This window comes from Pyrgilauda ruficollis, unplaced genomic scaffold (assembly GCF_017590135.1).
Source record: "Pyrgilauda ruficollis isolate IOZ18807 unplaced genomic scaffold, ASM1759013v1 scaffold6, whole genome shotgun sequence".
NCBI lineage: Eukaryota > Metazoa > Chordata > Aves > Passeriformes > Passeridae > Pyrgilauda > Pyrgilauda ruficollis.
This window is the reverse complement of record NW_024527710.1, coordinates 949,787-964,591: the sequence shown is the minus strand read 5'-3', so window position 1 is coordinate 964,591 and position 14,805 is coordinate 949,787. Positions and strand designations below refer to the sequence as shown.

General features: G+C 40.1%; 1 protein-coding gene across 3 annotated transcripts in view; it reads left to right on the top strand.

The window, feature by feature from the left end:
* The first annotated feature begins 114 nt into the window (after nucleotides 1-114).
* AGL (amylo-alpha-1, 6-glucosidase, 4-alpha-glucanotransferase) overlaps nucleotides 115-14,805 on the top strand; it is a 34,782-nt gene continuing 20,091 nt past the window's right edge. Inside the window, exons 1-12 of one of the 3 annotated variants that reach the window (XM_041483577.1) lie at nucleotides 115-368; nucleotides 1,495-1,644; nucleotides 4,482-4,692; nucleotides 5,562-5,728; nucleotides 6,171-6,374; nucleotides 10,256-10,437; nucleotides 10,647-10,758; nucleotides 11,051-11,171; nucleotides 11,351-11,453; nucleotides 11,545-11,642; nucleotides 12,236-12,375; nucleotides 14,097-14,284. In XM_041483577.1, the coding sequence (XP_041339511.1) occupies nucleotides 1,563-1,644; nucleotides 4,482-4,692; nucleotides 5,562-5,728; nucleotides 6,171-6,374; nucleotides 10,256-10,437; nucleotides 10,647-10,758; nucleotides 11,051-11,171; nucleotides 11,351-11,453; nucleotides 11,545-11,642; nucleotides 12,236-12,375; nucleotides 14,097-14,284 (1,608 nt within the window). In that variant the 5' untranslated portion in view covers nucleotides 115-368; nucleotides 1,495-1,562. Of the gene's footprint in view, nucleotides 369-804; nucleotides 1,077-1,260; nucleotides 1,403-1,494; nucleotides 1,645-4,481; nucleotides 4,693-5,561; nucleotides 5,729-6,170; nucleotides 6,375-10,255; nucleotides 10,438-10,646; nucleotides 10,759-11,050; nucleotides 11,172-11,350; nucleotides 11,454-11,544; nucleotides 11,643-12,235; nucleotides 12,376-14,096; nucleotides 14,285-14,805 lie in introns of those variants that run through there. The other 2 variants (XM_041483576.1, XM_041483575.1) reach the window with 2 other exon arrangements.

The window sequence follows — 14,805 nt, the reverse complement described above, 5'->3', positions numbered from 1 at the left end:
CGGAGTTTGTAGTCTTATCCACACACTATATATAGCACTTAAACTCTGGCTGACATCATGTTTTTTGAGCAGCGCAGCCTATCAGGATGGAGCCGGCCGCCCGGCGCTGGGTGCCGGCCCTGAGGCAGCGGGGCGGGAACGCTGAGGGAACTCGGCGGAGCGGCGTTCCAGTCACCGCAAGGAGTGGCTGGGCCCAGAGGCACCAGGCGGGATACTCCAGACAGCCTTTAAAGCCACCCAGCCCTCAGCAGAGGGCCCGGTAAACCGCACAGAGCTCCGGACTCGGGTGGCCGGGACACCTCTGGTGCCTGTGCGCACCAGCCGAGCGTAAAGGCGCTGCTGGGGCTGTGGAGGCTGACAGCAGACAGGTACCACCACCACACCGCGCTGCCCGACAGCCCTGCCGGGCTGCAGGGCCCAGGCTCGCGGAGAGATCAGCCCGCTCGCTGCCGCAACAGCGCGGGGCACGAGGGGAGCCCCTGAGGTATCTCTGGGAGAACCCGGGGTAACCCTGAGGGAACCCTGGGGTACCCCTAAGGTATCCCTGAGGTATCCTCTCCCCGCAGGGCGCGCCTCGCGGAGCCGCCAGAGGAGGGGCAGGACCGCGAGCTAGGGGGCGGGGTCAGTTCGGCGGGGCGGGGCTGAGAGCGGAAGAACGGGGCCGGACGGGAATGGAGGGGCGGGATTGACGGGGAGGGACCAAAGCCGGAGGGGCGAGGCTGGGTGGGGCCTCGAGCGGAGGGGCGGGGCGGAGTGCGGGAGGGGCGGGGTCTCCCCGGCCCGGCTGTCCCGCAGCGCTGCCGGGGCGGGTCCTGGGCTCTCGCGGGAGCTGCGCCGGCGCCGCCCGTGTCCGAGCGCGGCCGCCGCGGAACCAATAAACTTTGTTTAAAAAAAAAAAAAGGCAAGAAAAGGGCAGGAAAGGAGCGGTGCCGTCGCGGCTGCGGGCAAGTGCGTCATTGACCGCTGAACCAGCCCGGGGCGGCCGCTGCGGGCAGCTCCAGCCCCGGCTCCCCTCGGCCTCGGCAGCCGTCGCCCTCCGCGGGGAGCGGCGCCTCCGCCGCTCTGCGGGCCCGCTCGTGAGTATGGTGGAACGGCTGCGGTGGGCAGCGCTCCCCGCGGAGGGCGACGGGGCGGCCGTGAGGGGACTGGCGGGGCGCTCCGGCTGCGCCGGGGCGGGCGCGAAGAGTGACAGGTGTCAGGCTTCCCCTGCCCGGGGGCACCCCTGTAGCTCTGGCTGCGGGCCGGGCCGCGCTGTGGGACGGGAGCTGCTCCGGGGTGCTGCGGGCGGCAGTCGCCGGCCGGGGCAGGGCTGGGCTCTGCCTGACAGCTCGTCCCGTGCCGCCTCCCCTCCGCCCTGCCCTGCAGTGCCGAGTCTCCGTACTCCCCCGGGACCGGGGAACATGTAAGAGCGGCCGGAGGTGTGAGGCGCTCCTGAGCGGCCGTGTGCTGCCGGGGGTCTCCGCTGACGGAGAATTGTCTATTCCCTCACGGCAGGGCTCGCCTCTCCCTCCCCGCACTGAGAGTCCCGGCGCGGCGGGAGCGCCGGACGGGCAGCCGCAGCCATGCCGGGCCGTAAGGAGACGCGGCTGCTGCACCTCGGCGAGATGGAGAAGCTGGACAAGACCCTCTTCAGGCTGGAGCAGGGTAGGTCGGGGTGCCGCGGCCGGGTGAGAAGGAAGTGGCCGGGACCTCGTAATCGCCTTTGGATGGTAGTGGAAAGAAGAGCTCATCCTGAAGTGGGGAAGTTTTGGGGGTGTGTGGGGGGTGTTCTTGGTTTAGGTTTGGTTGTGGGTTGGTTTGTTTTGTTTTGATTTGTTTCCACTGCAGAGCCCTATGGGCTCCGCACACAGTTTAATTTGACTCGTTAAACTCTTGAGAAATGAAGAGCAGATTGGCCAAGAGCCGTCAGTCTTCATGGGACTGAAGCACAAAGCGTTTTTGAGACAGGCCTGTTCCTTCTCCTTTTATAGCCTGTGTACTTCAGTGACCTGAAAAAGTCCTCATAAGTCAAGGTCTCCAGTGTTTATCTTCTTATGCAGCACCCCATGTTTTAATATTACAGTTTTGAAATCTGTCGGTAATGCTTGCATTTTGCACAGTCTGCAGGTTTGAGGTAGTGCTTCAGAATATAAGCTCTTTGGCAACTCCTAAATCTTATTATCAGATTTGTTAACTTATCAGAGCTATGTATCATGCTGCATACTTAAAAGAACTTGATGTTATTTCTTCCTGAGAGTGTTTTTAAGTCTATTTATAAAAAAGTTCAAAACCAAAACCCATCCACTAATTGGTCTACTATTATGCTGGTCAGCAAATTTAGACTATAAAACTGAAGCCCTTGTCTTTAAAAATATTTTTAACGGTCCAACAATTTTTAGTAAGAGTTATTGTGGATTTTTTTTTACAGTGTGTTCCTAATCTAGGGAAATAGAGGAGCAAGATTTTGATTCTTGAGAATAAAAATTCTCTTCAACTATATTGATTCCAGAATCTTCTGACCAGCCTAATGTAAGAAAATGTCAATAGTGAAGAAGTGCAGAGTTGATCCTATTTAACTTATCCATCAAGATGTGTAAATTTTCTTGACATGAGGGAAGCAGAAGTGCATGGCTGTCAAACATTCAAAGTGCCCCTGCTGGTAGCAGTCTCTGAGAGGGCATAGCTAATTTTGAGCACAGCATTTCTGATGTCAGTATAACTCTTAGAGGAAATAAGATATCAGTGGCATATATCCCTGTGCTCTAATTTTAGTAATCCCTGCAACAAAATGTCAGGCCAGTACTGAAGAGAATGTACTTAACCTTCCAAAAGTAGTTTTATGCATGTATTTATTACATTCAAGTGAGCTTCATTTTACCTGGCAGGCATTCAGATCTGAAAACAACTGCTTTGCGTGGTGGGTTTTGGTGCAGTGGTGATTTTGTTAATGAGAGAAACACACAGCTGGATAACACTTATGTTTAAATGTATTCAGACATTGAACTCTGGTATTAGAGTCCCCATGATTCTATTTAATAAACAAGTAGGTTTTTTTCAACTCAAGGTATTGTAACTTGGTGTCCATAATTTTTTATACTTTCTGATTCATTATCTGTGTACTAATAATTTTCCTCTTTTTTACAAGTACTCAGGTTTCTTTTACTCCCAGTTTTGTAGGCTGCTAGGACTAGTAGGTGATTTACTGCACTTAACTATGTGACTGGCATGTTCTGTGTAAGAGCTTGCATCTGTTTCATTCACTTGAATGAACCCTCCACTTAGCCACTTGTGATGGTGAGCCTCATACCTGCAAGGGGAAACCTTTCTAAAACTTCCTGACTGAACAGAATTTTTATGTCTAACTCAGTAAAGTGCATATGCTTTTATGTTCTAATTTTTTAACTTAATTTTTTCTCACTATCAAAAGTATCTTAAGCTTAAACTTAAGCCTCTTTCTATGTGTGTGAGAGACCTGAAGCACACCTACAAGATTCCCTTTAATTTGTTGAGCTCTCTGAAAGTTTAACAATTTGTATATTGTAGATCACACACAAGTATATGTAATTCTTCAGTTATAGCATAAGAATTTTACCTGTTCCTAATTTTTTTCAGATGTTTTCATGGGTCAGCCTACTATATAGACTTGGTAAACCTAAGTACTTAAAGACCATGTAATCCAAAATCGACATAAAACTGTGTGTAATCTGATCATCGTGGTACTTTGCTGTATTTTATTTTTTAAAACTTTATGTAGCAAAGACAAAGAAATTAGAAAGAAGATGAATGGTCCCATGTAAGTAAAGGAAAAAGTTTATATGTAAAGTGTGCCAAGAACAATGTTAGGAAGGAAGGGAGAGATGATGCAGCTTTGAGTGCTGCAATATAAGGTTTGAACCTATTAGAGAGTGTCCAAAGAAGAGCAGTGAGGATGGTGAAGGGCTTGAGGGGGAACTGTCTGAGGTGTGGCTGTGAACACTTGGTCTGTTCAGCCTGGAGGAGAGGAGACTGAGGGGACACCTCATGGCAGTCTGCAGCTTCCTTGTGAGGGGCTGACACTGATCTCTGCTCTCTGGTGACCATTGACAGGACCCAAGGGAATGGCATGGAGCTGTACCAGGGGAGGTTTCAGTTGGGTATTAGGAAAAGGTTCTTCACCCCCAAGGTGGTTGGGCACTGGGGTAGGCTCCCTAGGGAAGTGGTGACAGCACCAAACCTGACAAGAGTTCAGGAAGTATTTGGAAAATGCTCTGAGGCACATGGTGTGATTCCTGGGGAATTCTGTGCAGTGCCAGGAGTTGGACTTGAGGTCCTTATGAGTGCTTTCCAGCTCAGGATGTTCTATGATTCTGTGCTGTAGAAGTTTATAACTGTGCTGAAATTCTTAGCAACTATGATGGTGTTATAAATATAGTAGCAAATTAGGAATTGTAATAAGAGACTAGAAATATCTAATCCTCCTGATCAAGTAATTTTAACTTTTGTCTTTTTCTTTTTTTCTTGAGGTTTTGAGCTACAATTCCGATTGGGCCCAACTCTTCAGGGCAAGCCCGTTACTGTGTATACAAATTATCCAGCTTCTGGAGAAGTATTTGATCGCCACAAGTTCAGGACACTGTCGTGGCACAATCCCACAGGAAAAGAGGATGACTCTGACAAATACTGCAAGTTGGATCTCCAAATTTCTGGGTCATACCAGTACTATTTTAGTCTTGGGTAAGTGAAATCTGTATACCTGCAGCCAAATGCAGTTTGCTCCCTTGGTCTACATCTTAGCCTGAAAAAAACCCTTTTTTTCCATGCAGTTTTCAAATTGTAGCCAAGGGACCAATTAGAATCCACCAATGAAAGACAGTAACTGGTGGTTCTATAGTACTTTCTGATGCAGAGATATTCTGGAGAATATACAGAGCCAAGCTGATCAACTTTCTGTGAATGTTGGAGAAGCAATCTATTTTTACAAGCTTTCAAATTCATCAGCATTCTGAGTATCTCAATGATTATTTTGTACTTTCTTCTTTGAGGGTTGTTTTTTATCTAGCACAGAAGTTCTGGCATTCTTTACTTGGATCCTTTACTTCGTCTTTTTTTTTAGTGGGACAACTGCAGAAGAGAAAGCCACTGTCTGTAATAATTGTAGTCTGGTATTTTGTGTTTCTGGAAGATGGGTAGTTAAATTATTCCAGACTCAAGACATTTAGCTCAGGTACCTTCCTGAGGATGGGGCTCAAAATCTAGATCTAGGTGTAATAGATGGGCAGTTGTGCTTTCTGTGTTTCCATATGCCAAAAGGAGGAACCAGTACTCCATCTCAGAAAATAGCAAAGGTATCTCATTTTTCCAGAGTTTTAAGCTCTGTATCCCATTTGTATTCTTTAAGTCCAGTAGAGAGATGATGCATAAGAAATGAACATTTCAGTGTTTACTGTTTCCTTCATGTGTCATGCAGTCCTGTTCCCCCTCTCCCTCCAGCCACTTTACTGGGCTACTGTGTTTCTGGAAACCTATGCTATTTGAATTCTCTCTCTGAAACAGACTGGTACAATGGGTCTTAATTATACCAATGAATTTTTTTTTTTTCCTAGAAATGAAAAAAGTGGTGGCGGTTACATAGTTGTGGATCCCATTTTGCATGTTGGAGCTGATAATCATGTGCTGCCTTTGGATTGTGTTACGCTCCAGACATACCTCGCTAAGTGTCTGGGACCGTTTCATGAATGGGAAGATAGGCTTAAAGTGGCAAAAGAAACAGGTAATGCTAATAGACATATTCAAGGATAGAAGTTTTTGGTTTATGGTCAAAACCCAAAGTTACACGGAAAAGCTTCAGTGTAAACAATCAATAGATTCTTTGTTGGTAATATATTTTCTACTATATTAAATTTCATTAACAGATTAAATCAGTGAATTGATTAAAATATTGGCAGAGGTGCAAAAATTCAGGGATTTCTTAATATTGGAAACCACTTATTTTATTGTTTTCATTTCAGATAGACTTGGAAGTTTGTAGAACTGACAAGGTGGTTTTTAAAGCTTTTGTTACATAGAATTTCAAGGGAAAGATTCAGATTAATTTACATTGGTTATTCCAAACAGTAGCTCTGAGTACATAAGTGCAGCTTATTATGCTTCTTTCATTTAACTTTGACTGGGGCTTTTTTTCCTCATTAAATAAATGGGTTTTTATTTCGTAGGTTACAACATGATTCATTTTACGCCACTACAGATGCTTGGACTATCTAGATCATGTTACTCATTGGCTGACCAGTTAGAAGTAAACCCTGAATTTTCAAACCATAATAAAAAGTGCACTTGGAGTGATATAGGAGCACTTGTGGAGAAACTGAAAAACGAGTGGAATATGCTTTGCATCACAGATGTAGTCTACAATCATACTGGTATGATTTTTGTGTGTTAATAACCAGATTGATCCTATAATTATATTTTATTTCCCTTAACTTCTCTCTCTTTAACCCATTTTTACTAGCTGTTTTAAACAATGGAGTTGTCTCTGAGTCTCTCAAATCCAGGACAACTCCTTGCAATTACAACTGATACGTCTCTGTAACAGGTATAAAAGAACTTAGTATTGCTACTGAAAGAGTGAGGAGAGCCCTTCTTAAAAAGAATTAATAAGTTGTGTATCTGTATTTCTATAGTATGCCCATCTTCATTATCTGTGGTGTGCACTTCCCATATATTTGAACAGAGTCTGTATTATGAATTGTTCGATGAGCATAAACTGAGTTTGTTAAACAGGGTATTATGCTTGTAACTGCTTAAAAGTAACTGCTCTAATTTGGGTCTAACATGCAGACTAGAAACAGAGTTGGGACAAGAAGGTAGGATTAAGTAATGGGGAAAATGTTACAGCTCAGACTGTGGGGGGAAGAAAGAGAGCTTTGTGTTTGGGCAGGCTTTTTTTAAAGCATAGATATGTTAATACATCAAAGCTGTTACTTTTCTTAATTGCTTGAGGGACAGTGGATTTTATTCTGTGTGATCTGATGAAATTTAAAGTGTAGTACTTAATAATTTGTAATTTTGTTGATTATTTGGATAATGAGTTTTGTTTGTTTATAATGCAGTTGCTACTGCATACTGTAACCCTAAAGATCATAATTACCATTCTCATACCAGAGACTATTGCAAGGCGTTATGTAGATTGATGTCTTTTGAGGCTCAAAAATGCCTAAAAGTAAATAATTTGTGAATTTCAAGCTGTAGTTCTTTGGTGTTGACTTTTGCCAAACATTCCTGTCCAATCAGTCTGCAACAGAGTGCTTTCCCTGTCTGTTCGTTGAGAAGTTACTAATTATAATTGTTGGCTCTGTGTCTGAGGGAATCAGGCTTTTAAACATACTCCCAGTTCTGGGTAAAAAATTTCTTACACTTTTCAACTAGGTGTCCAGTTTCTGTTAGAGATGCTTGAGGTCCTCTCATTTTTTGAACAGTGTATATTTGCATGCTGCTAAGGAGGATGTTTTTTGATGGACGGAGAGATCTTAACTATAATAGTTACGCACCAGAATATATATGAGAAGGAAAATGTCATTTTATTTGGCTACATTTGTAGGACTTTTTCATGTTATGTTCAGAGTTAAAGTAATCTTCATTGGGATGGATGACTCAACATTTGTAGTATGGTGAAAAGATGTTCGGAAGTGTCTTCTGAGAGGATAAAAATATTCAGATGATTGTGGTTCCTACATCATTAAGCAAGGTATCCTTGATGACTTTGTTGCCTGTCATGACCCCTCAGTTTAAACTGGTTCTGTCTGTTGGTAGTTTCTGCTTTCTAGTGGAGACCATTGTATAAAAATGGCATTGATTCCCCTCTGCCCCTGTGGGAGCCAAGCAGCATCACCTGCAGGATCAGGCATTAAGCTGAGGTGTTTGGTGTGAAACCCACGCTGTGGGCACAGCAGAGAACAGTGGGAATCAGCTCTGGATGTCTTTGTGAGGCTCTAATGAGAGGCAGCACCTGTGGCTCAACTTGAAAAGTTGATCCGTGATCCTTTGGCGTCTTTGTAGGAGTATCACAGATGAACGTGCAAACCCTCTCTAGTAACAGGGTATATTCAAATAGGAAATATGTTTGCATTTACCTTTTACCCTGAGACAGAAAAAAGACAGTTGAGCTGAGCTTTCCATGGCTGTAATAAATCGTATAAAGTAGTAAAAATAATGTGAAGTAAATTATGTATTGCTTTTATTTTACAAGAGGCTTCTATTGTACAATTGCAATATAGCACTCAAGTCAATCTTAACTTCAAGTAAGTTTTGTGTTTAATTTATGTAAAAATGAATTAGTTAAGAAAATAATTTCGGATTTTTATAAGGAGAATGTAATGAATTTTAGAGAGCTTTCTGTAATTCCTCATCTTGGTATTTCCATATTCCTATACTTGCTTTATTCTATAGACATACTCTTCACTATGTTATTTTTTCCTTAGCTGTAGCAAATGTAATCACCAGTGATGTTTTGGATAATTTTTCTTCTGCAGAGTTAGATTTCTCCTGATGTTATGTTGTGAATCACTGGAACTTACCTTCTAATGGAAGGCCTGTTGACTTTTTTTTTAATGCTAACTCTTTAGGTTTAAATTATGTGTTGTCTTTTTAGAATTATTTGTATTTTCTTATGAAATTCCTTTATAGTAAATTATAGTTCTTGTTAGAAGAAGAGAACAAGCTGATTTTGCTTTTTGGAGAAGAAGGTTTTTTTAGAAGTAGTAAAGGATAAAGAAAAAAAGAGCAGGAGGGGATAACCTGTTTGGCCTGAAACAGTCTTTAACAGGCTAAACTTGATATTGCTTTACATAACTTTAAAACATGATGGGTTTAGTAGTAGGTTGTATTTAAACCACAAGGACTTTAATTTCCACAAATGGTTTGACCTTATAATGATGAAATTTTGCTGTATCTTGAGATACAATATAACAGGGTACTCAGAAGAGCTGTTCACACTATAGACTAAGGTAGTACTTTTCTTTTTTTGCTTTGATATTTTTGTTTTAACTTAGCAAACTTGGGATTTTAAGTGTTTGTTCTAATCTGGACACATTAATGACTCTTTATGTTTTCAATATAGAAATTTGTTATGTATTTTCCCATGTGTGAAGTACTACTTCTGTTTTTCTCAGCTTTTCTGAAAACCTAGTTTTTGTTCTTATGTGTTCTTTGAGGTTTTCTTTTTATTTTCAGTTTTATGATTTAGTATTTCAGTTTGAAATATTCATTCAGAGGAATATATGAAATTTATTTTCTTTTAAACAGTGTAGCAAAAGAGTTGCAAAACTAGAAAGAAATTAACTCTGGGATTTTTCTTCATTATTATACTTCCAAAATCAAAATTCTGTGCTATGTATGTATTTACCTGTACTGCTGAATGTGTGCAGTCTATATTAGAATACAACACCCTAGTGTTATAGTGTTCTAGTGAAGGCTCCTTACCTTCTCTAAGTTAATTTTTAATGTTCAGCATATCTCCTGGTGCTTGTTGATGCTGCAGGGGAAGCTTGGCACATAGACACAGAGTGTAGTGTTTGTCCTGAATGAGTGTTCCATCTGCATGCACCACACAGTGCTCTCATCTTGCTGCGTAAGACTCAGTGACGTTGCTTCCTACCACTCAGCTTCTTTCTATGGACACAAGTATCGCAGCTAATCCTTTCTTCAATGCCCATTTAACTAGATTTTGCATTAATTATTTTTTGGGTGTGTGCACTCTTCCTCTCTGGCTGTGTGTGGCATCTTGACAGAATGAAGAATATTAAAAAGAAAATAATAAATATAATAAAAGTATGTATTAATAAATAAATAATAAAACTATATATAAATAAAAATAAAAGAATGTTAAAAAATAAACAACTTTATAATGTAAGTTTGGGATGTGTGTTTGGCTTCAACACTCAAGAATATCAGTATCTTACATTCAGTATTTGATGTATTTCTTGCATCAAAATATGATTTTTTTTTGGTGTTTTAGAATTGGTGATAGTATTGCATATCTTTATGTAACTAACAAAGTTTTTCTACAGTCTCTGCAGTTGTATTTTTGATCAAAAACAATCAGTAATAATGGTCAATCAGTAATAACATTTCTGCACAAGATATGATTTTCTATTGACATGGGAAACTTTAGTTTAAATGTGAATGAACCGTATGTGCTATAGTATCTCAGCTTCTTGGTGTTAGGATGTTTACAAAATACAAAGGGTTCAGTTTATGTATTTACATTTTTGTTTGTTTTTTCCCCCCTCCTTTCTTCACTAAGCTACTAACAGTGAATGGCTCAGGATGCACCCAGAATGTGGCTATAACCTTGTAAATTCTCCTCACCTGAAGCCAGCTTGGGTCCTGGACAGAGCTCTGTGGCATTTGACTGGTATGGTGGCTGATGGAAAGTGTGTTGCCAAAGGGGTCCCTCCCTTGATTGAAAATGATCAGCACTTGAATGTAAGTGAATAAGAACTAAGTATAAGCTAATGAACTGCATAAATAGCTGAATAAACCTTTAATATTTCTAGGGTTGCGTAAATACACAAAAATGGTGTATGCTTTGCAGATAGATTTAATGAAATAAGCCCTTATTCCCACCTTTTTTAACTTTTCTTAATTATATTAACAAACAACCTTAGTAACTAATGCAATTTTTATTTTTACAGTGTTTACGTAAAATAATTTATGAAGATATATATCCAAAACTGAAACTATGGGAGTTTTTCCAAGTGGATGTTAACAAAGCTGTGCAGCAATTTAAAACCCTTCTAACTCAAGGTAAAGGAAGATCATGTTGCTGAAGCATGTGAATTATATATTTATAGTTCAAGAGACTTAGGTAAGCTTAACAGTTAGACAGAAAACAAGATAATGCTATTTTTTGCTGTGTGAGACGTCCACTGTGCTGATTTAGGCATACAGGAATGCTTTGAGGGCTAGGAAAGTCTTTAAAGACCTTCAGTACCTTCATCCACCTGCATCTTGGTTATGCTAGAATTATAAAAGTTGTGTGTCTGTTAAATGTGATTCCTGTTTTTACTTTGAGTACTCATTTCTATTTTGTTCTCAGGCAAAATGGGCACTAAATCTGATCCAAATCAACATCTTCAAATACTGCAGGACCCTGATTATAGACGACTTGGCTGTACTGTAGATATGAACATAGCACTGGCAACATTCATACCACACAGGTACCGCGTTTCTGATTACAAGTTAAAATCTAAGTGAAGCTAAATTCATGAAGCCAAAAAAATGCATTCTTTTCAGACATGAGGAAAAATTAGGTTTTAATTCATTTTAGTAATTTATGCTGCATATTTTTGAAATATTTTTTCTAATTGTTCTCTGCTTTTAATGTTCTCCTGATAAGCAATGGACCAGCTGCAATAGAAGAATGTTGTAACTGGTTTCGCAAGAGGATTGAGGAACTAAATGCTGAGCAATACAGGCAAACTAGTCATCATCAAGAACAGGTGTTGAAATTATTGTTTTAATGCTGAATTGTGTAAAACTGCAGGTAAATGCAGACATTTCAGTAATAATGCATTATTCAATTACTTCCAGGCTGTCAATTGCGTTATGGGGACTGTGGTTTATGAACGAATCGCTTGTCATGGTCCTAAGCTGGGACCTATCAGTAGAAAGCATCCCTTGGTTACCAGGTATATACATGTTTTCTTGTTTGTTTGGAAACTATTAGAATCTATCCAGGGAAAGCAAGTTCCAAGTTCAATAAGTATATATTCCAAGTTCAAAAGCATACATTTATATGTAGAAATATATGTTTTCTTTGACATGGAGAAATGTCACTCAGCAAATTGACAGGGTTTTTTTAAGCAATAACTATTTCAGAAACAGATGTGATCAGAAAGCATGAGACAATACTCGGAGCATATCAAAACCTTACATAGTGCAAATTGCTGTTGTAGGTGGAAGAGGAGTGGAGCTAGGCAAGTTTACACCTTTCATGTTTTATGTACTTGATGCCACTCATATCTAAAGAGCTACAGCTTTACTCTTACATTACCAGCTGACACCAAGATAGTGGCAACATCTGTTCTTGCTTCTTCAAAGGTTCCTTCAAAATAGAAAACTCTCCATCATTTATGCAAGTTGCTCTCTTATCTGTATTATGTACAAGCTAGTTCATAGCATATACTTTCATTTCAAAGACAATAAATTGCAGCTTAGGTTACCATATGTGTTTGATGTTTGTCTCTTTGATTTCTCTTTTAATTGCCTGTCTATTCCATAGGTATTTTACATATCCATTCAAAGAGCTGACTGTGGAGGAAGAAGAAAGTATGATACATCAGCCAGATAAAGCTTGTTATTTGATGGCTCATAATGGCTGGGTTATGGGAGATGATCCTCTTAGAAACTTCGCAGAACCAGGTTTGTAAAAGAAATTTGAGTTCTTACAAACCATTTGATACTCTAGCCAAAGCAATAAGGATTTTATTTAATCAGTCTTTTTTCCAGATATATTCCTGTGAAGCTGCAGAGTAACAGATATTAAGCTTATAGCACTCTAATTTCCCATTCAGCATATAGATGAACTGTAAGAACTTGAATTTGAGGAATTTGAGGTACAGTTTTACAAGATTGGAGAGGGAAATTACCAGCTTTCTGCCACTGAAATGGGGATGTCCTGCCTCCCCACTTTTGTCATTGTCTTTGTTGCTTACTTTGTACTTTGTTCCAACACCAGTGCTTGTTGGCATTTCCATGAGACAATGACAGTGTGGCAGAAAAACTAATGCAATGAAAAGGTGAATAGTGTTTTACTGCATTAGTGAGCAAAAATTGGATCCTTGAAAAGTCCGCTGAGTGGCAGTCAGGCAGTCAAGAGATGACCCAGTTAATCCAAATTAAGTATGCAGATTACTTGTGAAGGTAAAATAGGGCATGAAATCATCATGCACTAAAATATTGCATTCTAACTCCTTTGGGGGGCACAGTGTTGATATACAATAAATGTAAAAAAAAAGCTCGTGTTCAAAGTAGCCATTCACGTGGTAAACTAAATGAAACAAAGGCCAGTTTAATTGTGATTAAAAATCGTCTGAAAGTTTGAGTCTGCTTTACAAACTAATCTGAGGATACTCCACAGTGATCTGCAGTTAGCAAACATTTAATTTGTGCAAAGCAATCTACATCTCTTTCACTAAATTTTATTTACTTTTAGTCTCCTCGAGGATTGAGATAATAGGTGTTTCAAGAGTGTTTTTGTTCAGTTGCCTTCAGATTATTGCCCTTTCTTCTAGGCAGACTTGTATTTTTTTTTCCTGTCAGTCACTGGCTTTAGTTAGCATTCTTAATTTCCATTGCTGGGGTTTCTCTTGTAACTCATCTACAGGGTTGTGAGTGCTTTATATTTGTGTTATGCCTTTGTTTTATGCCACACATTATTTCAACTGAGAACACAATGTGAAAATGTGGTACAAAAAGACACCATAAAGAAATTGCAAAACAAATGCAGCCAGTTCTCTGAATGATCCTTTGAAAAAATCACGGTGTACATCCAAAGAAACACAGTTTTTCTCTCTGTCTGGCTGTGCTGCTATTAGTGAAGAAAAGAGTTGGCTGTGCTTACATGAATGTTTTGGGAATTTGTGGTAATTCACAGTTCCTTTTTTTTTTACTTACCGGCTTTGGAAATTCATCACAGTCTGCTGTTAATAGAAGATAAAATTGTAAATTGTGGCTGTGACAGATTATAACACAGTGAGATTCTTTTTTTAATTTGACCAGTGTGAAAAACAAAACTACTAATTTTGTTTGTTTGATTTTTTTTCTTTTTCTGAAGTACAGGTTTTTATGCTACTTTGAAGAATTAAAAGGAATTTTATTTCAATCTGAAGAATTGTTGCAGGATCAATATAGAAGCTAAATGTTCCCAAGGAAGAGTGTGAAATTTTACATCAGTGTAGTGTATATAGATTTTTGAGTTGATATGGTTTTTGTTAGAATTTTTACTGTTCATTACAGTATTTTTCTGTTCTTCAGCAGGAGAAAATGCCACATCTTCATTTTGGTGCCCATTCTATATACTCTCTATATGTATATATATGTATATACACACATACACACAAGTGAATTTATTTCCTTTACAGGTTCAAATGTGTACTTGAGAAGAGAGCTCATTTGTTGGGGAGACAGTGTGAAACTGCGTTATGGTAATAAACCTGAGGACTGCCCATACCTCTGGGCACATATGAAAAAATACACTGAAATCACTGCCAAATATTTCCATGGTGTTCGTCTGGACAACTGTCACTCAACACCTATTCATGTAGCTGAGGTATGCAAAATTAAGCATGTTTGTTAGAAAGCAGCTTCCTGTCTGTGAAATAGATCCTGCAGATCTCACGGCATCAGTGCAGGACTTACATGCAGTTTCACTGGGAGTGAATCTTTCTCACTGCATAAAATCAAGGTTTCTTGTCTGGTGATGTTTAGAAATGGATTCAGCTACCTTAAACAGTAGAGTGGTATAGTTATTGTATCTTCTCTACTTTAATTGAAATACTGTGGATGTGGATGGGCCTTGCTAGATTTTCCCTCACTGAGCTGTTGACATAGTGTAATGACTGCCAGTATCCAGTATGCCAGTTTGAGCTGTTTGAGCTGGAGTCATGGCCAAGACCTGATTAAAAGTCTGACTGTTTTTTTTTTTTCTTTTGCCATATATATTTTGCTATTGGTAAATTAAACAGGAAATGGTTCACTTCACAGAATTGAAAAGCTAGTAATGAACTCCTGCAACAAGTTTTGTCTGGCAGCTGTATTGCTAAGACTAGTGCTTCTTGTTTCCCAGGGAGC